This window comes from Manis javanica, chromosome X, assembly GCF_040802235.1.
Source record: "Manis javanica isolate MJ-LG chromosome X, MJ_LKY, whole genome shotgun sequence".
Classification (NCBI taxonomy): Eukaryota; Metazoa; Chordata; class Mammalia; order Pholidota; family Manidae; genus Manis; species Manis javanica.
This window is the reverse complement of record NC_133174.1, coordinates 139888746-139911900: the sequence shown is the minus strand read 5'-3', so window position 1 is coordinate 139911900 and position 23155 is coordinate 139888746. Positions and strand designations below refer to the sequence as shown.

Genomic DNA, 23155 nt, shown 5'->3' with positions numbered 1-23155 from the left:
GGTGTTTCAGTTCACACTTTATTAACAAAAGAAACACACGCACTCCCTGCTCAGAGGGCCCTGGTGAGGGCTGGGGGCAGAACAAATGCTGAGAGGTGGACCTGGCCCCAGCCTGTGCCCTCCCGTGGGGGATGGAAGAAAGCTGGCACCCAACAGGGTGGGAGAAGGCAGCTCCCACAAGGTGCTTTCCCTGAAGGCACTGAGAGCTGGTAAGGGTGTGGGAGGAGTTGGGGGTGGGCCCGTCCCGTCCCAGGCTTCCCAAAGTGCGAGCAGGGCCTAGGGGTTGAGCCAAGGGTGCTGGAGGCAGTCGGCTGCGCTGGCCCGCTTTGCAGGGATGTACTCCATCATGGGCAGCAGGAAGGCACTGAACTGCGTGGCCTGCTCCAGGGGCCACTCGTACTTCTCCATGAGGACCTCATACAGGCCCCAGTGCTTGAGGTTGTGGATGTGCCTCAGCTCCCCTGCGGGTGGGCCGGTTGGCCTTAGGTTAGGTTCTGCTGGGAAGGCCTCTGCCCTCCCCCAATTTCAGAACCCAAGGTTCCTGCTGTACCCGCTACGTCCAGGTGACCCGAGCCTGCTCGACCCTACCTCTCCGGTTGAAGAACTCCCGGGAGTAGCGGCCGGAGAGGGCGAAGGCTGGGGGGATATCTCCCAGAAGCTCCACAATGTGAGCAATGTGGTCTGTGGACAGAGAGGAGGCTGGGAGGCGACCAGGAGGCCAGAGGACCCCAAGGCCAGGCCCAGGGCCTGCCTCCCCTACCCTCATCACGACTGTAGTCTTCTCCAGAGTGAGGCTCAAACAGGTAGTCACCAGTGGCCAGCTCGAAGGCCTGCAAGCGGGAGAAGGTGAGGCTGCTGGCCCGTGGGCTGGCCCTGGCCTGGGGCGGCCTAGGCATACCATGCACGCTGTGCTCCAGATGTCAGCTGGGGGCCCGTACTCGGCACCGATCAGCACCTCCACAGCCCGGTACTGCCGCGTCTGGATGTCCTCAGTGAAATGCTTGTGCTAGAGGCAAGGGGAGCCCTGCGGAGGGGCTGGGGCCATGGCTGGCCTGCCCCCACTGGCCCCCCACTCTGAGCCATGCACCCAGGTTGCTCAGTGGGGCTTGCTCTGAGCTTCAGGGTGCTCGGATATCCAGAGAGGGACTGACCCCTTCCTAGGGGTCCCCCCCACCCCTTGCCATGAACCCAGTTCTACTGAATGGTTTGGGCTCAGCCTGGGGTCTGGTCATGTGGATTGCTGGGTGAGCCCCCCTGAAGAAATGGCTGCAGGCCTGTGCCTCCACCCTCACAGCAGGGTGCCCATCTTTGCTCTCCAAAGCCAGCTCCTACCACCCAGCAGGCATTGCCCAGGTCGGCGATCTTGATCTTGATCTTATCTGCATTTTGGGGCTCTAGAGGGTTCACCAGAAGGTTCGAGGCACCAAACGGTGCTGGGGAAGGCAGAGAAGGGACAGAGACTGAGCCAGCCCTGGCCTCCCTGGGCCCTGCCCACCAGCCGCCTGCCGGCCCCAGCTGACTTACTGCTGGGTGACAGGAGGCCCCCCGTCTCCCTCTGGTTGGAGGAGCCAGAGAGTATGGAGCAGGAGGCGGGAGAGAAGAGGGAGCCCGAGAAGCCCGAGGTCCGGGAGCCGGGGCTGAGGCTGCGGTCGTCCCCGGGGGCCGGGGAGGAGGAGGCCGGGGAGGGGCCAGCCCCAGCGCCCCCGGGGTGGCAGCCGGAGGAAGACGTAGACCCACTGCCTCCCTCTAGCCTCTTGCCGGAGTCTGGGGAGAAGGGCAGAAGGCAGAGGCAGCGTGAGCGGGCACCCTTGCGGCCTGGCGCCTGCTTGGCAGCCAGGTGCCCCCTGGGCCCTCACCGTCTGCCTGCGCCACCGCCTCCATGGCCTCCAGCCTGTGCAGGTCCCGCAGCCGCTCCTCCAGCAGCCGCTTCTGCTGTTTCCGCTTGCGCCGCATCTTCTTCCTCTTGTTTTTTGACAGCTTACCAGTCTGCTGTTAGAGCCAAGGGAACTCCAGGGTCCCTGTCACCCACTCCCTGACCAGCCCGAGCCTGGCTGTGGCCCACGCACCCCACAGGGGACAAGGTCTCTGGGCCCCAGGGCTCCCATGGATGCCAGGACATGGTGCCACCCACTCCAGCACAGCCCTTGGCACCAGCCCGTCACCCACTTCCCATCTCCTTCCCTGCTTTCCAATCGCCAGAGCCTGAGAGGTTGGGGAGGAGCTGCCAGGCTCATCTCTGACTGTGTGCCCACCTCTCCTAGAGGCAGCCCTGGTCCCTCCCAGCCCTAGATGCAGTGTCCTTCCACTGAGGCAGTGGTGAGCCCAGCAGCCCCCAAGGGCAGTTTGGGGCCTGTGACCCACCCACACCTAGGCTACCCAAGCCACTGGGGAGGTGCCACAGCAGGGGTACTGAAGAAATGGGGGGCAGGGAACACATGGGACCAGAGAGGCTAAGGAGGTAAGCTCTGAGGAGATAGGGAGATGAGGCCCAGGAAAAGAGGGGTGCCTAACTTACCAAGATCTCCTGAGGGGCAGTGCTGACTGGGGGAGCAGACAGGGTGCAGGGGAAGAGAAAGGAACAGAGATTCAGGCAGGGGCTCAGGCCCCCAGGCCCTGGCCTGGCCCCACACCGGCTCTCGGTACCTGTGGAGCGGGATGGAGGTGGTGCCCCTGACTGCTGCCACTCTGTGGCCTCAGTGGCCAGGCGCCTAATGTAGGCGTCCCCCACACACAGCAGGATGTTCTCGGGCTTGATGTCTGTGTGGATGATCTTGCACTTGGTGTGGAGGTAGTCCAGGCCGTGTAGTACCTGGGGAGGGCCTTTCTGAACTTGGCCAGCCCTGCCCAGGCTGCCTCACGATGCTCTTCACTCAAGGTATGTGATGCTCACCTGCCTCACAATGCTCTTCACGCAGGGCACGGGCAGGCCCTGGTAGTTGGACTTGATGATCCACTTGAGGAGCTGGTGGCCCAGGACCTCCAGCACCATGCACACATCTGAGGCCAGGAGTGAAGGGCTGCTGGTGGGCACACAGCTGGGGCACAGGTACTGCCCACCCCCATCTGGTGTGAGGAGCAGTGAGGCCCTGGCAGTGCAGAGCTGGGCCTGGGTTGTCCTGGTGGTCACTGCCATCCAGGCATCACTGTGGTGTCCCTGTCACTCTCAAGTGTGCCAGTTGGGATGGTACACTGTGATTGTCCTAGGGAGAGGGCACTGGAGGAGCAGAACTGGGCCTACGGGCCAGACCCTCCTGTGCCCAGGGGTGCCAGAGCCTCTGGGCAGCGCCCCCCATGGATAATGAATGCCAGCCTGGTTCCCTACTTCCACCATGCCCGAATACATATCCCCAAGGTGGTGGGGGTATTTCGTAGACTACTGTCACTGGAAGGGAAAAGCCCCCATCACGCAGACCAGCAAACAGGCCTTAGTAGCTGGGATGGCGTGGGCTGGCTCAGCCTACAAAGGATACGGACTCCATTAACCCCTGAGATCCTGAAGTCATCGATGAGCTGGACAATGGTCTCTCTTTTGGGGTCACTGGGGTCACTGTCTCGGACCTGGAGCAATAGCCAAGGGGCCATAGGTGGCTCCAACCTGCCCCTCACCCACTGCTCCCCTCAGCAGTCTCTGGTACCCTCTGGCCTCCCCACTTCAGCTCCAGTGGGCCCCACTGGAAGAAAGGTCACCAGCCCCTCCCTCGCCTGCTCTTGCAGGTCGTCCCACTCTGGCCTAGCCATCTGGAGCCTGCCCCTCTGGGAGCCCTGCCCTGCCCCATGGAGCCCCGGCAGGCCTTGCACCCACATTGCCAGGCCCTGGGCAGCTCCTGGGGAGCTGAGAGCCGGTAGGGGTGGTGCCTCACACATTTCAGGAGCTTGATCTCATCCACAGCTGTCTCTGTGTAATGCCCTGCGCTCTTCACCACTTTGAGGGCCACGAAGCGCTTGCGCCTGCAACTCCAAGACCTGTGTCAGCTGCCGGCCTCCACCAGACTCATGGGGCAGGATCTGAGCTGGCACTGGGCCCCGGGGGGCAGAGGGGGCACTCACTGGATGTCCCAGCAGAGCCAAACAGTGGAGAAATGGCCCCAGCCCAGCTTGCGCACCACGTGGTACCGCCCATTGAACAGGTCTCCAATCCTCACGGGATAGTAGCCGCCTGTGGAAGGGAGCTGATGGAGCATGGTGTGGGGGAGTGGGGAGGTGTCCCCTTCCCCTGGGTCCCAGGACAGCGCAGTCCTGGTGGCCCCCTGGCGCAGGTGGGCCAGCCTGGGCACGCTCCTTCTCCCAGCTGCCCCATGCCCCTGAAGTGGCCATCTAGCCACCTGTGCCCAAGGCCAGGCCTCACCCTTGCAGTAGTCCTTCGGGTCCTCCTGCTCCTCATCGTCGGAGCCCAGCAGCCCCTGCAGCACCCGTGGTGCTGGCGTGGCAGGGGCTAGTTCAGAGCCTGAGGATTCAGGCCCACAGGAGGCCTGCGAGCTGCGGGCGAGGTGAGCAGGCAGTGAGCGCGCGAAGTCACCACAGGCCCCGGGTGCCCAGGCCGAGCCCTACCTGCTGCTGCTGCCACCGCTGTCCCCGCCGCCACCGCCCGCGCTGGCGCTCATCCTGGCTGCACGGCCCGCAGCTCCTTCTCCCCCCCGGCGGCTGCTCCTGTGGGGCCTGGCCTCGGCCGGCTCATTTATAGCCTCGGCCGCTGATCTCACCCTCCTTTATAAATAGCCTCCCAGCTGCTCTGCTGTGGGCAAGGTATGCAGCGGGGAGGGGGCGGCGCGGTGCCTGCGGCCCCGGAAAGCGCGGCCCCCCGGAAGAGCCCCCCACCACACCCCTCAGGGGTGTGGCATGATCCGGTCCCCACACTGAGGAACCCCACCATCCGGGCCCAAGGGGGACACTCATGCTGGGATGCAGCAGCCTCGTCCCCAGCTAAGCCCCTGTGCCCCAGGTCTGGTGGGGGCAGTACTCCACGGGGATGGGGCAGCAACCCGGTCTCCAGGCTGAGTCCCCAAACTCCAGAGCTGGCTGAGGAGATCAGCCACACAAAGTGCAGTGGACGTGACAATCGGGTCCTCAGGCCAAGCCCCCCACTGCTGACCGAGGGCCTAGGGCACCAGCAACACTTCCGGAATGCTCTCTGGCTTTCTGCAGGGTCCTTGTGGCCCTTCCCAAAAGCACTCCTTCCCACTCCCACAGGTACTCCGTTCACTGTTCACTCTCTGCTGGGTTCCCGCTTTTCCCATAGCTCAGCCCTCCGGGCGGGCAGGGAGCCCAGGGCTCTCCGCTCCCTGAGTGTGCTGTCACTGGGGCCTGAGCTGAGGGTAACTCTTCCCTCTCACCGGAGGTGCTGGGCCCTAGTGGAAGCCTGAGGACCTGACCGCCCAGGACTGGCAGTGTGACCCCATGTGGTCTCCCTTCCAGCCCCCTGGGCCTGTCATGCCTTGCTCACAGTCACCACCAGCATGTGCTGTGTGCCCACACGGGAGGCTCAGGAAGCTGTCTGCCCTGGCCCTGCCCTTGGGGAGTCCTCCTGTAGTGGGAAGCAAACAAGCCCACAGCTCTAGCAGGCTGGTGACAGAGGGGCGTCCAGGTCAGGCAGAGAGCCCTCCAGAGCCCGTGACCCTAGGGCTGTATCTGAGGGACCAGGAAGAGTCAGGTCCCCAGAAACGGGGTGAGTGGGGTAGCCTTCAGGGGGGTACAAGGCCCTAGCTGGGGTGTGGCCAGCCGCAGGATAGGCTGCAGACCTCTGTGGCCGGCCTTGGCTGCAGATGGGCCAGCACTGGGGCAGTGGAGGGGAGGCCTTGGGCAGCCGAGGGGCCCCACCCAGACAGAGCCTCTTGCCATGAGGGTGGGGTTCCAGCAAACGCTCACGGCGGCAAACGCTGCTCTTTAGGTCCCTCTGGCTGCCCCTAGGAGGGGGGAGGTCACCTGGGGACTGTCAGGAAGTCAGAAAAAAGCAGAGGGACCTTGGCAGTGACTGTGCTTAGCCCAAGATGGCAGATACTTGGTCCTGTGTCCCTGTGCCAGGAAAGAACTGGCAGGTGGGGTGGGCATAGATTGGGATGGAAGGGCCAGGGGAGGTGAGGGGAGAAAGGAAAGCAAGGCCTGGGGGTGCCTGATGACCCCTCTTTTCCTCAGGCAACGGAAGTCACAGCCATGGGGCCAAGGGGAGGGTCGTGCAAGGGAGCATGGAGTAGGTTTGAAGGGGAAGCAGGGGCTGGGGGTTGGGTTTTTTCGTAAAAAGATGTATTTCTATTTTATTTCCAGATGTGATTCTCTGCAAGCAAATAAATACAGTGGCAGGGTGGGGAGGGGTAAGGATTGCTATAAATTAGAGAGAAGCCCAGGTCAGGGAAGGAAGAGCAGGCTGTGAGAGGCGGCATGGAGCCTCCTGGGGGGGGCGACCCCCTCCCACTCACAGCTGGCCCCTCCTTGGTTGCTGGTTCAATGCGGGGGTCATAAGGCACTGTGGCGGCAGGTCCTCCTGGCTGTTGTCCAGCCCGGTGGGCATGGGGTTCCCGCTGTGAGGGTGACCTGTGAGCTCACAGGTCAGTCACCTTGTTTTCCACCAGAGCGGCGATCTGCTGCAGGCGGCAGGCCAGCTGCATCTTCTGGCCCACAGGATCCGCCTCCAGGGCACTGATGATCTGCCAGGACAGAGGAAGGCCCCCTGCCTCAAGTTTCAGCCCTCTGCCCGCTGGCCCTGGGGGCCACCGAGCCCTGCCCTGCTTCCATCTCAGCAGTGGCCTGGGGATCCGGTGGGGGCTGTCCTGGGCTTCCTTCAAGACTCTGGACACAAGGCAAACCCCATCTCTAACCTGGGCCCTTCCTTCCCTCTGCCCAGATTGGGTCTGGACACCTCCTCCCACCCCCAGGGATGTTGCCGGGGCTTCCCTCTGGGCCCGGGTGTGCCTCTTGCCCCTGGAGTGTCCCAGGCCTCACCTGGTCATAATACCTATGGATGTGCTTGTAGAGTTCTTGCAGAGCTTCCAGACAGTGGGGAGCAGAGGTGTAGTTCTACGGGCAGCACATGGGGGTATGAGACCCTAGCCAGGGCCTCAAGCCCCAAGCTTGCCCACCCTGCTTGCCCCCACCCCCAAACGTGGAGAGAGGGGCATCCCCTGGGCTATGCCTCACCCCAGAGAGCTCAGCCAGAGCCGAGTTCATCTCCTGGTAGCTCGCTGGGGAGCTCTGACGAATGTCACAGTAGTATCTGGAGGAGGGGACATAGTTTTAGGAGCCGGCAGCACCCACACCCAGCTGTGACACCCCGACACCTACCTCTCCACCATCTGCTTGTAGCGAGGGATCTCCCGGGCGTAGAGCAGTTTGTTCACTGGGGAGTCCTGTTCCAGGTAGGGGTGGGGGTGGGGGTGAGCCGAAAGGTGGGGGAACTCCAGACCTGTCACCCTGACTGCACCACCAGTGCCCCATCCTCTGGGCCCCCAGACCCCCATTATGCACCTCCCGGCCCCCAAGGGCTTTATGCCGAGCCCCCGTGGCAGCCCCCATAAGCCTTTATCAAGTCCCTGGCTGCTGCACAGGCGGCTCTGCCCTCACCCGGCCCACTTTATGCTCCGAGATGCTGCAGGAGTCCATGAAGGTCTGCGCGATGACCGCCAGGATGGCATCCACGTTGTCCGACACCCGCACGTCAAAGATGAGTTGTGGGTTTTTCAGGGTGTTTACCCAGAACCGCAACAGCAGGCTGGGGACACAGGCAGGCCATGAGCGTGAGGTTTGGCTAGTCCGGCACATGCCATCAGCCTGGGGGGCCCAGCCCTGAGGCCCAGAGGGAGCTGTCCTTGGAGTCTGTGCTGGGAGTGGCCAGAAATCCAGCTTGGATGCAGCCAAGCTTGGGTTCCTGTCCTGGTCTTGCCACCCCTCAGGGACTCCATGTCTCATCTGCATGGGGGCAGGGGTGGCAGGAAGGCACCTGTTAGTCTTCCAGATGTGTAAGGTCTCTGGGTCCTCAATGCCATGCTTCTCTGCCAGCTCATCCAGGAAGTCAAACAGGTACTTGACAGCAATGGGCACAGGTCGATTCACACTGAGGATGGCCTGGAAGGCGTCATCCACAAACTTCTGCAGTGTGCCCTGTAAGGCCGGGGAGGGGGCTGTATGTGGGGCCCTCGAGGCCTCTCAGGCGCACCCCCTCTCCCCAGCTCCTAGCCGCACTGACCTTCATGGAAAGCAAGCGGGTGAGGTAGATTTCTGGAATGGCCTTGGCCTGTGCCCGCTCCCGCTCCCGCAGGCTGCCACGCCGCACCTTGGCCCCTTCTGGCTCCTCGGTGGCTCTCACCAGGTGCCAGACGTGGACACCGCCCTCCTCACTGTCCTCCAGCATGGGGATGTCTGAGGGCACAGATGCCCAGCCTCGGTCCTGTGCCCCTGCCCCAACCCTACACCACTGACTGGGGATACCTAGCCCGCTGCCAGGCAGGGTGGGTCGGGGTGGGGAGAGCTGAGAGAAGCAGGGAAGGAGAGATATGGAGAGGACGGTGGCAGTCCAGACCCTTGCCTAACCCAACACCCCATGGTCTAGACAATTCCCAAGCAGGACATGCTGCTGCCCTCATGTGCCCCAGGACCTTGGCTCAGCCTGGAGCTTTGGCTTGCCTACTGGCAAGGTGCTGGGGAGACCTAGGCAAGGCCAATGGCACGACCAGGACTCCTGCCTGCCCGCCTCAAGCTCCTGGGGGCAGATGCGTGCCTCTGGGCCATGGGACTCACTCTCCCCAAAGGGGCAGCTCTGGGCCAGGCTCTGGGAGATGGCACCTCCATTGTGCAGCTGGGGGATGAGCCCCACTGTGGCTCCATCGGGAACCTGGTGGGGAGGTGAGCAGAGGCTGGGCTCCTTCCCTGGCTGACTCCCAGGTGGAGGCCTGCCCCCCAGTCCCACCCCACCTGGCACCTTGTAGTGTTGCAGGGTGTTGAGTCTCTTCCAGTGGTTCTGGGTCACTGAGGTCAGGTCCTCATCTGACAGGGTTAGATGGCCAGCCAAGCCTGACCGCCACTCTGGGAAGACCCAGGGAAATCAGTTACCCACAGCCGCTCCCAAGTCCCTCCGAGTTGAGCATCCACAGGTGGAATTCCATCCAGGTGGGGAGTTGGCGGGTGGGCTCTCTCACCGAGATCTAGGGCATGCACTGAGGGCCTCTGGGAGAAGGGGGTGCCCTTGTAGACTTGGTCCAACACCTTCTCCTTGACCTGGGTGATGGTGTCTGTGTCGAGCACCCGGGCAGGCACACGCTGCACCATGCTGCTCCCTGTGGCCCCGGCAACCTCTGGGCCCGCCAGTACCATCAGTGTCAGGGGCCGGAACTCCACGTCCTCCCGCAGCAAGCGGCTGTTGTTCAGGGTCCTTTTCGCCTTGCCAGTCACGGCATCCACAGGGCCCTTGTCCACCTGGTACTGGATGGCCCGAAGGAGCATGTACAGTGGCTCACCAGCCACCTCCTGCAACCATCAGGACAGGCTAGTGTTGGCCAGGGGACTGGTGGGTCGTGTGAGGCTTTGAGGGGGTGGGGGGTGGGGTGGGAGTGAGGGGGACAGTGCCTCACAGCCAACTCCCCTTCACCGTGTCCTCACACCCAAGGCCCCCGGGGGAATTTGGGCCCAGGTGGAAGCTCCTAAGTAGAGTGGGAGGAGAAGGTGCCACCCAGCGTGCCCCTCACCCTCAGGAAGGCATAGAGACAGATGGACAGCCAGTTGGTGAGCAGCTTTTCCACCATGGTCTCCGTTCTATAGGGAGTAGACCCCAGGTCAGAGATGGAATGCTTCAGGGCTGCCCTTTCCCTGGCCGAGGTGGCCAGCTGAGGGAGGGCAGACCTTTTCCACCTGTCAGTCCTTTGTGCCCAGGTCCCTGGTAAGGATGCCCATGTACTTCCCTACCAGGGGCTTCTGTCCTAGCCGACCTTCTGGGCTTCTGGCCCTGCCCATCCCAGAATATCGGGGGAAGCTCAGTGGGGAGCCACCACCCCTGCTGCCAGGGCCGTGGTCAGGCCAAGGCGAACCTGCGCAGCATGAGCTTGGGGTTTTTGTGCACATAATGGGCGGCCAGGTCACCAAGCAGCGTCCTCATGATGTCAGTCAGATACTCAAGCTTGCTGTGCAGTGCCAGGGACAGCAGCGAAGCCACGTGGCAGCGGTCCCGTTGGGAGAAGCTGGGCTGCTCCTCCAGGGTGCGGACGAGCTAGGAAGGCACAGGAGGGTGCTGGCACTCACCCTAGGAAGCTCCAGGCCCCCCCGTCCTCCCACCACTGTGACCCTACCTGCTTCTGGCCTAGCCTGTGCCCAGCTCCACCTCCTTGCCCCCAGAGGCCCCCTGCCTGCCTGCGTGGCCCTCACCGTGAGGAGGAAGAGCTTGCTGTTGAGCAGGTTGGAGAGCTGTGTGAGGCCCTGGCACAGAGGGGCACGGCGGCCCTCTTCCCCAGGCCCCTCGAACGTGGGCTGTAGCGGGCAGCTGCCATGCCCAGGGAAGAAGACGCGCTCAGCATATGTGCGGTAATCCAGGAAGGGGATTCCGCTGGCCTCCAGGTCACTGCTGAGGTCTGTCATCTCGGTCATCAGGTCTGTAAGCCAGGAGCCAGCAAGGTGTGTGCTCAGGCCCAGGCAGACTCGCCGCCGCCCTCCCCACTGCCCACTCCCCACCTGTGAACTCCTTGCGGCATTGGTCCCCCACGCCAATCTCCAGGTTCTCCAGCTGAACCAGAACCTTCTGGTAGTCCCGCAAGGCCTGCTTGCTCTTGTGCCTACAACCCAGGAACCAGATGTCAGCCACAGGCCTGGGCCCGCCTGGGCCCAGGTCAGCACGCCGGGACGGGAAGGGGCTGCTCACCTGTACATGAGGGTGAGGAGGAGCACAGCAGCAACCAGCACGGCAGCGCCTACGCCCAGGCCCACCTGGGCCTCCACGGGGAAGGCGGAGAGCACAGGCTCAGCCTCGTACTGGACAGGGCCCAGGTCCAGCCGCACGTTGCCCATCTGTACCTAGGGTGGGGGCAGGGTTCCTGAGCAAAGGCCTTCCGTGCCCCGCCACCCACACAGCCGCGCACCTAGAGCCCAGCCTCACCACGAACCGAGGCAGGGTGCTGGAACCATTGACGGGTTGTGGTGCCTGTGGAGGCGGCTCACAGTACAGGTGGGTGAGTGTGAGTGTCTTTACCAGGCACTCTCCGTTGCCGATCTGCACGCGCACCTCCTCCTTGCTGATCCCCAGGCTGAGGCCTTCGCCCTGGCAGACAGACCGGGCGCCTGAGCCAGCCCACCCGGCTTGTGAGTGCACTGGCTGCACAGAGCTGGCTGGCAGAGCCCTCACCTCTACGTCCAGGACGTTGCCCGGCTTGACGCGATAAGGACGGGCAGGCCCCTCGCGGCTAAGGGGGACGAGGCGGGGGTTGGGCTGGTACAGGAAGTCCTGGCCCCCATTGGTGCTGGCGAAGTCCACGTGCATGTTGTCTAGAGTGAAGAAGACCCTCAGGGGGCGTGCCCCATCCAGCACGGCGGGGCTCCGGCACAGGAGGAGGCTGGACGAGTTGACGGAGCAGATGGTGGAGCACTGCCAGGCGGCCGGGGCGGGGAGGAGGAGTGAGTGCCCCTGCTCGCTCCCAGGGGCACACTGGCCTGCCCTGACCCCCTCTCTGGGGACAGCCAGCCCCGCCGCCTGCTGGTGGGGGCCTCACCTGCAGCAAGCCCCCCCCAACCTGCACACAAGCCCGGGGAGCTGCAGCGGGAGCACTGCAGCTCTTCCTTGGACTTGGGTTCCAGGGTGGGGTCCCTGCAGCCTGCATCACTTCCTCGGCTTCCAGCCACACAGACAGCAGGGGCTGCTGCACCACGTCCAGGCCCGTGCCTCTGACTCGAATCAGCCGCCCACCCCTGTGTCAGGATAATAGTCAGCAGGGGCATGGGGGTGGGCAGCCTGGCCCAGCCCCACCTCCCCACCTCCCTGGCAGGGTGCCCAGGCTGCCCTGGGTGGGCTGGGTCCTCACCCCCGGAAGCTGACGCTTGGCTCCGCCACCACCAGCTGGGGGTTGGCAGTATAGCGGAAGGGGCTGGTGAGCAGTGTGCGCTGGGCATGGCCAAAGACTACACGGACCACCGCCTCTCCTGGGTTGGCCTGGGGCATGGTGTGGCACACAATGGCCTCCGGACACACTGGCTCCTGTCTGCAGGTGGGGTGGGGTCTGGTAGCTTCACCTTGGCCCAGCCACCCAAGAGAACCGACTTGCCTCCCTCCGATGAGAACAGAGACCACCACGAGTAGGCACAGCAACCATTTCTCTTGGACTTTGACACGGCCTCCGGGAGCCCTGTGTTCACCTCCCTCACTGTGCACAAGAGGACCCTGAGACCCACAGGGACAGCCTCCAGCAAACAGCAGCCAGGCTGGGACCAGGGAGAAAGGGCTACTCACATAGGGCAGGGCTGGCTGCCTACAAAGGCACTGATGTTGCCTCCTGTCTGGAGGTGCTGTCCTCGGATGGTGAGCTGGGTGCCTCCTGCCTGGGGGCCCCACCGGGGGCTCAGGCTCAGCAGGATGGGGTCCTGGGGAACAAGGCAAGCTGGGGCAGGCATGGCAGCCCAGCCTGGAGCTTCCTTCCCTCAGTTCCAGTTCCCAAGGCACTTGGGCTCTGTCTCCTGGGCCATAGCTGACCATGCCCTCCTTCTGGAAGCCCTACAGCTCTCCTTCCAGCTGCCCTACCTGGCCAGGGGCACTGTGCCTCAGGATGGCAGCCTCCTCTTCCAGCACAGCTTGCACCTCCCAGGCCCCCTGAGCGCTCAAGCCTGAGATCCACTCGCCTCCTTTGGGTACCACACATGTCAAGCAGAACTCCAGATGCAAAGCTGCCCCTGGCCGCCACTGCTTCTGTCCTGGGCTTCCTCACCCCCGCAGGCCTGAGGGCTCGGGCTAGTACCTGGAGGGAACCCTGCTCTCCCCTGTCCCCCTGCCTGCTGACAGCCAGGCCTGCAGCAACTCCCAGCAGCTCCTTGGCCCAGACCGGCCCAGCCGTCTGTCTGCCTGCCCAGCACGCTTGCTGCCTCTGTCGCCCTCCCCCGTCCCGGACAGCTGCCTGCCTCCCGCTGCTGGCCTGAACGATGACTCGGATAACATGGCCTCCCTCATGGACGTGCAGCCATGCTTCTTGCTACCCTTAGGTCAAGTTTGAAAACCTCACATAGATGTCCATGCCTTCCTGCCCCTCCCTCCTACTGCCCGTTGTGTGGGGACCACCCTTGGGTGCGCACTGACCTGGTAGGTGAAGTGCTGGGTTGAGATACCCGGTGGCCGACTCTCAATGGCCACTTGGATTGGCCCCGTGGTGCCGCTGGGGGCAGGAGATGTCACACACACAATCCTGAGGAGCAGAGGCCCAGTAGCCAGTTAGGGCCCCTGTGGGCCAGGCCCTCCCTCTGTGGGAGTCATGCACTGCCCAACACCCTTCTCACTGCCAGCTCCCCGCCCTTCCCCTCGCCTAGCTCATCTTTGGTGCATCTGACCCAGGTACACATTTCTTCTCTCTGGGTGGCCAGTCTCTGAGGGCCTCCCCAGGAGGGCTGCCAGGATGTCTCACCGGGCAGAGATGCGGTAGAGAAAGGGGTCAGGGCTGCAGGGCCGGCCAGCCACACTCACGGCACCCTGCACATCGGCAAAGTCCCGGCCCAGGTTGGAGCCCAGGATGGTGAGGGCCAAGCCACCCTCAGGGGGGCCAGTCAGGGGCTCAATCTGCAGCAGAGAAGGCTGGTGATGGTATTCCCCCAAACCCTCAGCCACTGTGCAGTGCGGGCTGCCCAGCCAGCAGCCAGCCTGAGTGGGCAGGTCGCTAGGGCCTGGGGGCCAGAGGCAGGGCAGACGGGAGGAGGTGGGAGGCTGAGGCCAGGGTAGGAGGCTGGGGGCTCACCATGTCAATGCTGGGTGTGGGACACAGCAGCTGCACTGTCCCGGGTGGGCACAGCGGCCCGTAGCGACAGGTGGGCTGGTTGTGGCTGCACCACACGCAGCCCAGAGTCCTGTTGGCCGCCTGGCAGTGGCTGCAGTCAGGGTGGCCCGCAGCGCAGTCATACAGGGTCACTAGGGAAGGTCGGGCAGCACAGTGAGGCACCTCCCTTCTGCCCCATGCCCTCCCCTGCCACCTGGGCCACCCCCAAGCTCACCATGAAGAGTCTGTGCATTGTCTAGCCGCTGGCCCTCACCCCGGGTGACATAGATGGGCACGGGGAGCTCCTGCTGGGCCATGGAGGGGTGGAACTGTGGGTGGAAGGTGGGGTCAGATACTGTGCCGTGCCCACAGCTCCCACCAGACTGCAGGCCTGGGGTGGTGACAGGGTGAAGAAGGCAAGCCCCTGAGGGCCTGGCACAAGCTAGGAGGCCAGGTTGCATTTGGGGGTGTCCAAGGGCTGCAGAAGGTATCCATGGGCAGGTGAGGCTGTGGGGTGGCTACATACCTGATGGGCTTGGCAGTAGATGAGGCCCGCATCCCCAACCGTCTCTTCTAGGGAGGCTGGCAGCCTCTGCAGTTCTCCAGGCAGCTCCAGCCAGCAGTGGTAGGAGCCAGGCAGGCCCTAGGGGTGGACACTGTCAGGACCCTGGACACTATTAGTCATCCTCTCCCTGCCCCAGTCCTTGTCCCCTGGCCACCAGATCACTCACTCGGAAATGCTGAAGGTTCCTCACACGCAGGGCCAAACGGCTCTCCCAGGCCACGGGCACCAGGGGGGGACCTGCCAGGCCCTCGACCCGGGGACAAGCCCCTGGGCCACGCACCTGGGTGTGCACCTGGGGAAAGGGAAGCCCCTCAGTCCTTCAGAGGCCAAAGGGCCTGGGGGGCCGTGCAGCAGCTGTGGGGGCTCACCCACCTCCTGGGCACTGTAGATGGTCCTCTCGCCCTCGGGGCAGTGCTCTCCGTATGTGCAGCGGCTGCTCTGTGGGCACCAGTGGCACTGCCAGAGGCTGCCCACACAAGCTCGGCACCTGGAGGGGTAGGGGCTGCTCAATCTGGGTACCACCTGGGCTTGCCATCCCTAGCCAGCAGGCAGGCCTGGCACTCACGGGGCAGCTGCTCCCAAGGCCTGGACAGCACTGCAGTCATAGAAGGAGAAGTCAGTGACAGCGACGGCCACATCCTCAAACATCAGGGCCAGGGGCAATGTGATGTGGTCTGGGAGGGGACAGTGGTGGCAGGGCAGGTCATGTGGGTCCTTCCCCTCCAGCTCCTGCCCTGGCCACCTGCCCCAGAGGCCCCTCACCTGTGCCTGGAGGGTTAAGTGGCAGCTGGTCTTGGGGAGGGGTGACACAGGTCACGTGGGACCCTTCCACGTGAGCTAAGCTGTCATAGTCCCCAAAGGCACAATGTAGGTATTCGTCTGTGGCCAAGGTGGGCAGCCGGGAGACAGACAAAGTAACCTGGGACACATGCAAGGAAAACAGCAGGCAAGGGCTTCTTGGGAGACCCACCTTGCCAAGGGAGGTGCAGCCAGGGCAGGGGAAGGTGAGAGTAGAGGTTATGGGCAGAGAAGGAGATGGCAGCAGCGTGAGGGCAGCGCCCACAGGCAGGTGGGGGTCGTGCCTCACCTGGCCCTGCTCCTGGCGGGGGTGGTGGGTGGGCAGCAGGCTCTGGATGTGAGGGCAGTGGCTGTTCTCCTCACAGCTCCACAGCCACCGGCTGGGCTGCGCTGCCTGCCCGCACTGGGCCTTGCGGGTACACCTGTGGGATGGGGGCCTGTTGGGTCACTGTGTGGTTCTCAGGCTTCCCAGGTGACTGGTGATAAGGGGGTTGGGAGGGTGGCCCAGCTGGTCCGTGTTGAGAGAAGAAGGGGCCAAGTGCTTAGGGCTTTGTGGCCACAGTGTGGGATTTGGCCTTGGCTGAGAGAGGGGCAGCTGCTGCTACCGCGGGGAGGCATGTGGATCTGAGTTGGCAGTGACCTAAGGGGTTCCTGGGCTGCTGTGCCGAGTGGGGCCAAGAGGGGCGCTGGGAGAGGTGACACAGGCCTGGCCTGAGGTGGGGCTGGGAGTGAGAAGGGAGTGGCATTGGGAAGGGGGTGCCAGCCAGATTCCCGGTTGAGCAGGGTGGTGCAGGATGGGGGAACTCAGCAGTGGCTCTCATGTCTCCAGCTCAGGGAGCCAAGCTGGCTTCCCAACAGGCCCGAGCAGCTTCCAGGTGGCCTCTGGGCCCACACCTTCTCTGGACCCAAGCCTGGGTGCAGGCCCCATGCTCACCTGCCCTGGAGGACACACCAGCCACATAGTGGGTCCCGGGCCTGGAGGCAACTGGTACAGTCAGAGAACTGGGGGCAGGCTGCCACGGGCACCCGGTCCACCTGGATGGGCAGCAGGGAACAGAGGTGGCGGGTATGGGCCCTGAGACCGCATGTGCCCAGCCCCCCTGGGACTGCCTTCACCTGCTGGGCTGTAAGAACGTAGAGGTGGTTGCCGCTGCCATCCACCAGCAGATCCCGGCTGACGGCCGAGCCTGGAGGCCCCACTTGCTGGGAATGGTATACCTGGCCTTGGGAGCCGTTGAGAAAGACCTTGCGGGATGACAAGGACAGGGCTGGCTGAACTGAGCCCACTCACCAGATGGCCACAGGCCAACCACATGGGGCACACACGGGGCTTCCTCCCAGCTGGAACTCCCAGGAGACACCCGACCGTGCAGAGCCAGGGTGCACAGGAGACCAGCCTACCCACATCTCCCCTAGTCAGCATCACCCAGCTGCAGTGGCAGAGCCACCGGGGGTAAAGCCCTCAGGGGCCAGGGGTAGGAGCGCAGCTGTAGTGAGACAAGCAGGTCACGAGGAGGCAAGAGTTGGCCTCAGAGAGACTTCTGGGCCCAGGCTGGCTCTGACGATGGAGCACTGCCGGTCCCACTCCCATGCCACTCCTGCCCACCTTGACCATCAGGTCCCATTACTGACTGAAGAAGTCGGGCAGCCCCCTCCTTCGTTGGGTGCTCACCTTGTGCAGCTGGCCCTGGGTGTCCCCCAGGAAAGCTATTGTGTACCCATCTGCCTGGAGGGCTGCAACGGCACTGATGGGCTGCCCAAGCCTCAGCAGGGGCCTGGCCTCCAGGGGCTGGCGCCCAGCAATGGGGCTGGGGGTGTGCTCATCACCACAGGGGTATGACTCGGGGGAGTCCTGGATGGGCAGGGAGGGGAGAATCAGTTTCCAGAAAAGGAGAGGAACCTTCCCTGGGCCCAGAGCTACAGTCTGAGGGGGGACAGCCAGGCAGTCAGTGAGAAGAGAGCAAGGCAGGCTGGAGGGCAGGGTCAGGGCGTCCTTGGGGACCCAGGGCAGAATGATGGCACTGCAGACAGGGAGACTTGGACACTGAGCCACACCCTCCTTGACATCCTCTAAGCAAGACGTCACAGGCGATGGTCACGGGAGAGCTTCCAGCCATGGCAGCCCCTGCTCTGGGCTGAGAGACACAGCAGGTCCAAGGATGGATAGGGACAAAGTCAGGCCCGACAAGTAGCAAGAGCAGGTCAGAGCCGCTGCCAAAAGGTGGTGCACAAAACCTAAGTTGACAGGACAGGTTTGGGGCCAAGGGCTCAGCCACTCACAGGGGGCAAAGTGACGCAGCGTGACGTGACACCATACTCCACGGTGGCCTCCTCCTTGCCGCTGGGGCTCCGGCCACCTGCCGTGTAGCAAAGGCGCCGGGCCTGCTCCATGCTCCCATGCAGCTCAGCCAGGGGAAAGGCACACAGGGCCGCCTGTGCCCCCCTTGGGCCTGCGGCGAATGTCCCCAGCAAGGTGCCGGGGGTGAGAAAGGCCGCCTGGATGAGGCCCTGGCCCTGGCAGGTGAGGGGCACCTCCACGTACGAGTAAAGGTTGGCATCCCGCAGACAGACCCGGGCCACATAGGAGTGGTACTCTGCCTGTGCCCGGGCCCCACGGCGGCGGAAGACAAAGTAAGCGAAGTGAGTGTCAGCAAAGGCCCCCACGTAGCTGTTGTTGTAGTCGGAGAAGTCGCCCACCACGAGGCGGCCCAGGCCCTCGCTGGAGAAGGGCTGAGGTCCCGCCAGCTGGCGCACAGTCAGGGGCGGCACCCCTCCCGACAGCTTGCCTGCCAGGCCTCTGGCCACCAGCAGGAGGTCACGGCCTGGCGCAGGCACCACCAGGCCCACCGTGGCCACTCCTGGGGTATTGGCGGCCACAAACTGCCCATCACCAGGGTCCTCGGCCTGGTATAGCACCTTGGCCACATCTTCAAGGCTTCGCTTTTCACACACACCCTGCCGTACCTGCCCGCAGGCCACCAGCTCCCGGGACCGGCTGCTTACCAGCAGCAGCTGGTTGGCATTGTTGGTGAGCCGGGCTTGTGGGCACTCAGCTGGGTCGTGGAAAGGCACACAGTCGGGGCTGTCGAAGACAGGGCCAGTGACAGCCATAGACTTGAGCTGCAGCTGGGGGCTGAGCTGGAAGAGGCGGTTTACAGCACCGACGTAGAGCGTGCCTTGGCCTGGTGCCAGTGCCAAGCGGTTGAAGGTGGTGTTGGGTGCAGAGAAGTGATGGGCCTGGGTCAAGGGCAGCACTGGGCACAGCAACTGCAGCAGCACGAGCAGGACATGGGGGCTGAAGGGAGGCCAGGGAGCCATCACAGGTGCCTGGGGGAGAGCCATGCACTGAGGCCTGGCAGGAGGGGGCACTGCCACGCTACTCCAGCCGGGCCCAGGATGCAGAGGAGATGGAAACAGGAAAGAGAGCACCAGAGGGAGAGAAGAATCGAGAAGATATTCAGACATAGAAAGGGAGAGAAGGACAGACAGGTAGAGAGAGGGAGACCTAAAGCAGGGACAGAGAGAGCAGAGAGAGAGACAGGGAGAGAGGGACTAAGGAAAGGGGCACAGAGAGGACAGAAAGAGAAAGTGTCTGCGAGGCAGAGAGCAGGTGAGGTGGGGGGTGCGTGCACGCACGCACGCACTCATGCACACATGCACGCAAGGGCAAGGAAAGAATTTCATCTTCTACTTTGTATGCTTACTGAATGGGGGCGGATCCTGAAAAGCCAGAAGAATGCAGACAGAAGGGCTCTGAGTGACAGAGGAGAAACTGTGGAGGAGAGGGCAGGGGGGCGGTGGGCAGAGAGAGGAGGGCTGGTGGAGAGGTGGGGGGGCAGCAGGTGAGAGGGAGAGGGGGCAGGAGTGAGGGCGAGGACAGGGCAGAAGGGGATTCTCTGCCTGCTGCCTAGACAAGAGAGACGGCAAGGGGACAAGAAGAGTAAGGGGTGACACACAGAACAAGGGACAGTAAGGGGAAGGAGACCCCGTCAGGAAGAGAAAACTTGCCCTACGCAGCCGGGGCCAATGTGGAGGGAGAAGAGAGAGCCAGGGAGAGACTGAGGCAGCGGGAGAACTGCGGGCCATTCCCTATCAAAACCCTGGCACTGCCTGCCCCGGGCAGAGGAGAGCAGAGTCAGGCCACAGAGGGCTGGAGGGCCATAGCCCAGCTGGGGCTGGTGACAGCAGGGCTAGGGGAGAGCTGAGAGCCAGCCAGAGGGGCTGGGGAGGCATGGAGGGGCAACACGGGGTGCAGGGGTGAGAGGAGGCCTGACTTGGAGGGATGCAGAAGAGGGGAACCGGGATAAGGAGGAGCCCACCCTACGCACTCAGAGCCCACTTGGAGCCCAGACTGCAGATGGTTCCCATGCGCCTGGTGGGAGCCCCGAGCCTCTGGAGAAGGCTCTGACTGGGGGTCCTGCCGTGTCCCCTGACCCGCCTTCCAGCCACGAGCCATTAGCAACAGCCCTCGCCCAATAGCCTCAGGCCCCAGCTGGCTGTCTAGGTGACCAGGTGAGACAGACACAAAGAGATGCCATGCCCAGCAGAGCCCCTGGGCGTTGGCAGTCCCTTGCCCTCCCTCCTCCTGACCTGGGGCCCAGAGCCGCAGAGAAGGGGAGAGAAGCCAGGTGCTAAGTTGAGCCAGGGTCCCACATGGCTGGACATGTAGGCATGTGCCAGCCAGGAGTGGGTCTGTGGCCACTCAGCACCCAGCAGCCTGCCAACAGATACATAGTGTGTGCACTGATGGGCATACCCGCCGAGGGCAGAGCCCTGAGGAAGGCCCCAGAGCCCCTTATCTCAGGAACACAGACAGGAAGATTGGGCCTGGGTTGCACGGGAGGGTGGCTGGAGGGAGGTGGGTGGACGGGGCATTTCCTGTAGACCCCGATATCGGCAGTGTCTGAGGGTGTGGGGGAGGGGGTAGAGGGACTGCAGCTGGGCAGTGCAGCACACTGGAGCCCCATGCCCAGTCTCCCCTGCATCATATTACCTGTCCTGCCCCTGCCAGGGCCATCTCTGGGAACATGGCACCCAGGCACTTACCGCTGAGAAGGGGAGCAGCAGAAGGGCCCTCCCAGTGGCGTGGCACCCACGGAGGCACGTCTCCTCGTTTCAGCTGCCCCAGGGCAGTGGTGACAGGCACAAGACAGCCGTGGGGGGCATTGTCCTGAGTGGGAGGAGGACAGTCAGGGCTTGGCTCCATTCACACTGCTCTCGGCGGGGGAAGGGAGGCCAGGGGGCCAAGGGCCTGGCAGCAGGGCTCCACCACAGCTGGCAGCTTAGTCACTAGTGGCCGGGCCGAGGCAGCCCTGCCTCCACCCCAACAATGCCCCCTCTGTCCAGAGGCCCCAGCCAAGGACCCACTCTCTGGTGCTCTTCCCCACACCCGGGCTGTTCTGGCCAGGGGGATCCCTGCCACTCCCCGCCCCCAGAGAGACACCCCCTGGGATCTGGGGGCAAAGGGACAGGAGACCTGCACAGCCAGCTCCGCCCTGCTCTGTGCCGGCAGGAGCCACTGGGTCCCTGTGAAGGTCGCAGGGTAGGCCATGGAGCCCCCATGGGAGGGTCAGGGCACCGAACCCCTGCAAACCAGCCTCAGCCTTGGTAGCCTTGGTGCCTGGCTGAAGTGCCAGTCCTAGCCCTCAATGCCTGTCTTTGTCCAGGCTGGGGGCAGGGGAGACACTGACAAAGCCAGCCCGTCCAGGAGACCTCCCCCACCCCCCACCCCCGGCCGGGAATAAGGCCGGCCAGGGGGCAGATGACCCAGCCCCTACCCCCACCAGGGACTAGCAAAGTCGTGCCAGGTACAGCATGGTGGTGGCGGGCACTGCCAGCAGTGGATGCACAGGAGGGGGTGGGGGCATGGTCCCCAGGAACCCAGCCCTTAGCCTTCAGGCATGGCAACTGCTTGCCATCTGGGTCCCCTCCCCCTCCTGCACGGGAAAGGGATGGGGAAGGGAGTGGCTGCTGGCAGCCGGCTCCGCTGCCATCCTCTCAGGGCACCACCTGCACACCAAGCTGGCAGAGCTGCGGCCCTGAGCCATGGCCCAGGGGCAGTGTGCTGAGGCTGGGGTCCCCGCCTTCTCCACTGTGGGCGGCGGCGGCGGTGGCGGTGCTGCCACCTGGCCAGGCCGGTTGGGTGGCTGTGGGGGCGGGGAGCCTGATGAGCAGCCTCCCTACCCTGTGCCCTTTCCCCGGACCCCGCTAGCTTTCCCTTTCTGGGGACAGAAGTCCCGGGTCTTACCTTTCAGCTCCAGTGGAACCCCCCCGGGGAGCACCGAGCCCCTAGGCATCAGGAGGTGTCAGCAAGGCTAGACCAGGTGCCTGAGGGCCTTTGCCCGATCCGGCTAGTCAGCCCTGCGCACCCCTGGCTTCTCCCCGTCTCCACCGTGCCCCAAGTCGGCGCCCCCCGACCCAAAAGCCCGTGCACCCCACGACCTTGCCAGTCCTAGCCCCTGCCTACCTGGGGCCGAGGAGCAGCCGGCAGTGCCAGGAGTATGCCCCTGCCGAGCCCCAGCCTCCCTCCCCACAATGCAATTGCGCCCAACGCGACTCATCCAGGCAGGTTGGCCCCACAGTCCAGCCCCTCCCGGCCCGCCCCTTTGCCCCATGGCGCAGGGCAGGGCGCTGCTGCCCCCTGCTGGCCTTAGTGGGCATGGCGGAGGGCGGGCCACGGGCACCTGGGGAGCAGGTAAGAGCAGGGCAGTGCCTTCCCACTGGATGCCTACTAGGTGCCAGGCTTGGGCCTATCACTGGCACTGTTCAGTGACAAAGCCCACTGCTAGTTGTCTCAAGAGCCTCCTAGGTCTGAGGGGCTGAACTACTTGCCAACAGATAAGCCTCACTGCCAGGAGAGCCCACCACCAAGGAGAGGGAGTCAAGTCCAGGGGCGCTCAGCGCATCAGGGAGAGCATCACAGAGGAAAGGAGATTTAAGCTACTACTACTGATGTCCTCCTGACGTACCAGGGCTGCTGTAAGTGTTCTGTGTATATTAACTCAGTCCTTCCCACAACTCCAGAAGAGGTTATAGTGATGTCCCCTGATTCACAGGTGGGGAAACTGAGGCACGAGAGCTTAGGAAACTTGTACAAAGTTTCAAGGCTAGTAAGTAGCAGGGCTAAGGGCCCCTGCACTTAACCATTGGCCTCGTGGCCCTGAACCATGAACCTCAGCAGGCACTGGGCAAAAGGGGAGATGGGGACTGCCAAAAGCCAGGCCTGCAGGTGACATGCCCACAGGGTATTTCCCACTGCGTGGAGCAAAAGGTTGGTCAAGTTGGGCTTTGAAGATGCAGAAGTCATCAAATCAGGGAGACTCGGACTTACCTTGCCATGGCCTTGTAAATAGCTTTGTACTGGGCCCATGTAAGCTGGTGGACCTGGGGTGGAGAACTTAGGGAAGCCTGGACCAAGGGTGGCTGTGGGCGTGGAGACAGGTGGGTGCATCCCAGATATGCCTGGGGTGGGGTGCAGATTTCTGGAGATTTGCTGTTGCATGGGGTGTAGGCAGCAAAGGCAGGAGAATCCAGGAGAACCCTGGGTCCTTTCTACTGTGGTGCTACTCCCTGGGGGCCAGGTGCCCATCGAGGGGCAGGCAGTGGGGGTAGCACAGGAGGGCTTAAGGGGCCCCCAAGGTGGGAGGAGATGGCCGGTGGAGCTGTTGGGGTCTTGACATGAGAAGCTCGGCTCAGGGTGACTGGAGCACTGGGGATGGGGGTGGGTCACTAGAGGGACCTTAACACTTTGAAGGATTCTTTACAGGTTCTAGAAAGCAGCCCTTGGTCTGTTCTGTCTTCTCCATGCCGGCTATTTGTCTGCTCAGTTTGCTTAGGGTGTCATTTGATGAACAAGTCTTGATTTGAATATAACTACATT

General features: G+C 63.5%; 2 protein-coding genes across 7 annotated transcripts; both read right to left on the bottom strand.

Annotated features, from left to right (window-relative positions):
* Positions 1–4: 4 nt before the first annotated feature.
* SRPK3 (SRSF protein kinase 3) lies at positions 5–6047 on the bottom strand. Of its 4 annotated transcripts, none has more exons than XM_036991019.2 (15): positions 4549–6047; positions 4346–4476; positions 4048–4156; positions 3861–3954; positions 3471–3558; positions 2891–2997; positions 2644–2809; positions 2516–2541; positions 1857–1989; positions 1525–1764; positions 1333–1433; positions 899–1006; positions 761–830; positions 589–681; positions 5–461 (listed from the first exon to the last, which is right to left on the bottom strand). In XM_036991019.2, exons 1-15 carry the CDS (start codon positions 4599–4601, stop codon positions 277–279), a joined length of 1704 nt encoding a protein of 567 aa, XP_036846914.1. In that variant the 5' UTR covers positions 4602–6047; the 3' UTR covers positions 5–276. The 4 variants fall into 4 exon arrangements, with proteins under 4 accessions (XP_036846914.1, XP_036846915.1, XP_017524417.2 ...); XM_036991020.2 differs by having other exon boundaries at positions 1857–1986; XM_017668928.3 differs by having other exon boundaries at positions 3861–3948.
* A 173-nt stretch (positions 6048–6220) lies between these two features.
* Positions 6221–21851, bottom strand: PLXNB3 (plexin B3). 3 transcript variants are annotated; one of them, XM_036991018.2, is made up of 36 exons: positions 21743–21851; positions 20323–20446; positions 17557–18603; positions 16949–17128; positions 16393–16521; positions 16211–16311; positions 15566–15698; positions 15241–15397; positions 15044–15152; positions 14851–14965; positions 14645–14770; positions 14440–14556; positions 14149–14242; positions 13896–14065; positions 13569–13720; positions 13247–13352; positions 12410–12540; positions 11985–12161; positions 11676–11871; positions 11312–11551; positions 11066–11227; positions 10832–10983; positions 10645–10745; positions 10342–10565; positions 10008–10186; positions 9669–9735; positions 9123–9450; positions 8906–9009; positions 8725–8818; positions 8174–8346; positions 7928–8088; positions 7552–7699; positions 7273–7337; positions 7129–7204; positions 6934–7008; positions 6221–6661 (listed from the first exon to the last, which is right to left on the bottom strand). In XM_036991018.2, exons 3-36 carry the CDS (start codon positions 18592–18594, stop codon positions 6545–6547), a joined length of 5697 nt encoding a protein of 1898 aa, XP_036846913.2. In that variant the 5' UTR covers positions 18595–18603; positions 20323–20446; positions 21743–21851; the 3' UTR covers positions 6221–6544. The 3 variants fall into 3 exon arrangements, 2 of the variants coding, with proteins under 2 accessions (XP_036846913.2, XP_017524415.3); XM_017668926.3 differs by having other exon boundaries at positions 6221–6638; XR_012127564.1 differs by lacking the exons at positions 6221–6661; positions 6934–7008; positions 7129–7204; positions 7273–7337; positions 7552–7699 and having other exon boundaries at positions 7938–8088; positions 8705–8818.
* Positions 21852–23155: the final 1304 nt, after the last annotated feature.

What these genes read in the sequence shown, in the direction of transcription:
- SRPK3 (XM_036991019.2), bottom strand. Translation starts at nt 4,601, where the DNA reads ATGAGCGCCAGCGCGGGCGGTGGCGGCGGGGACAGCGGTGGCAGCAGC. An exon ending in CTGCCCCTCAGGAGATCTTG is followed by an intron (nt 1,990 to 2,515) that starts GTAAGTTAGGCA and finishes TGGCTCTAACAG; the next exon opens with CAGACTGGTAAGCTGTCAAA. An exon ending in GGCGGTGGCGCAGGCAGACG is followed by an intron (nt 1,765 to 1,856) that starts GTGAGGGCCCAG and finishes CCTTCTCCCCAG; the next exon opens with ACTCCGGCAAGAGGCTAGAG.
- PLXNB3 (XM_036991018.2), bottom strand. Translation starts at nt 18,594, where the DNA reads ATGGCTCCCTGGCCTCCCTTCAGCCCCCATGTCCTGCTCGTGCTGCTG. An exon ending in CCCAGGGCCAGCTGCACAAG is followed by an intron (nt 16,522 to 16,948) that starts GTGAGCACCCAA and finishes TCATCCCGCAAG; the next exon opens with GTCTTTCTCAACGGCTCCCA. An exon ending in ACTTAACCCTCCAGGCACAG is followed by an intron (nt 15,153 to 15,240) that starts GTGAGGGGCCTC and finishes GTCCCCTCCCAG; the next exon opens with ACCACATCACATTGCCCCTG.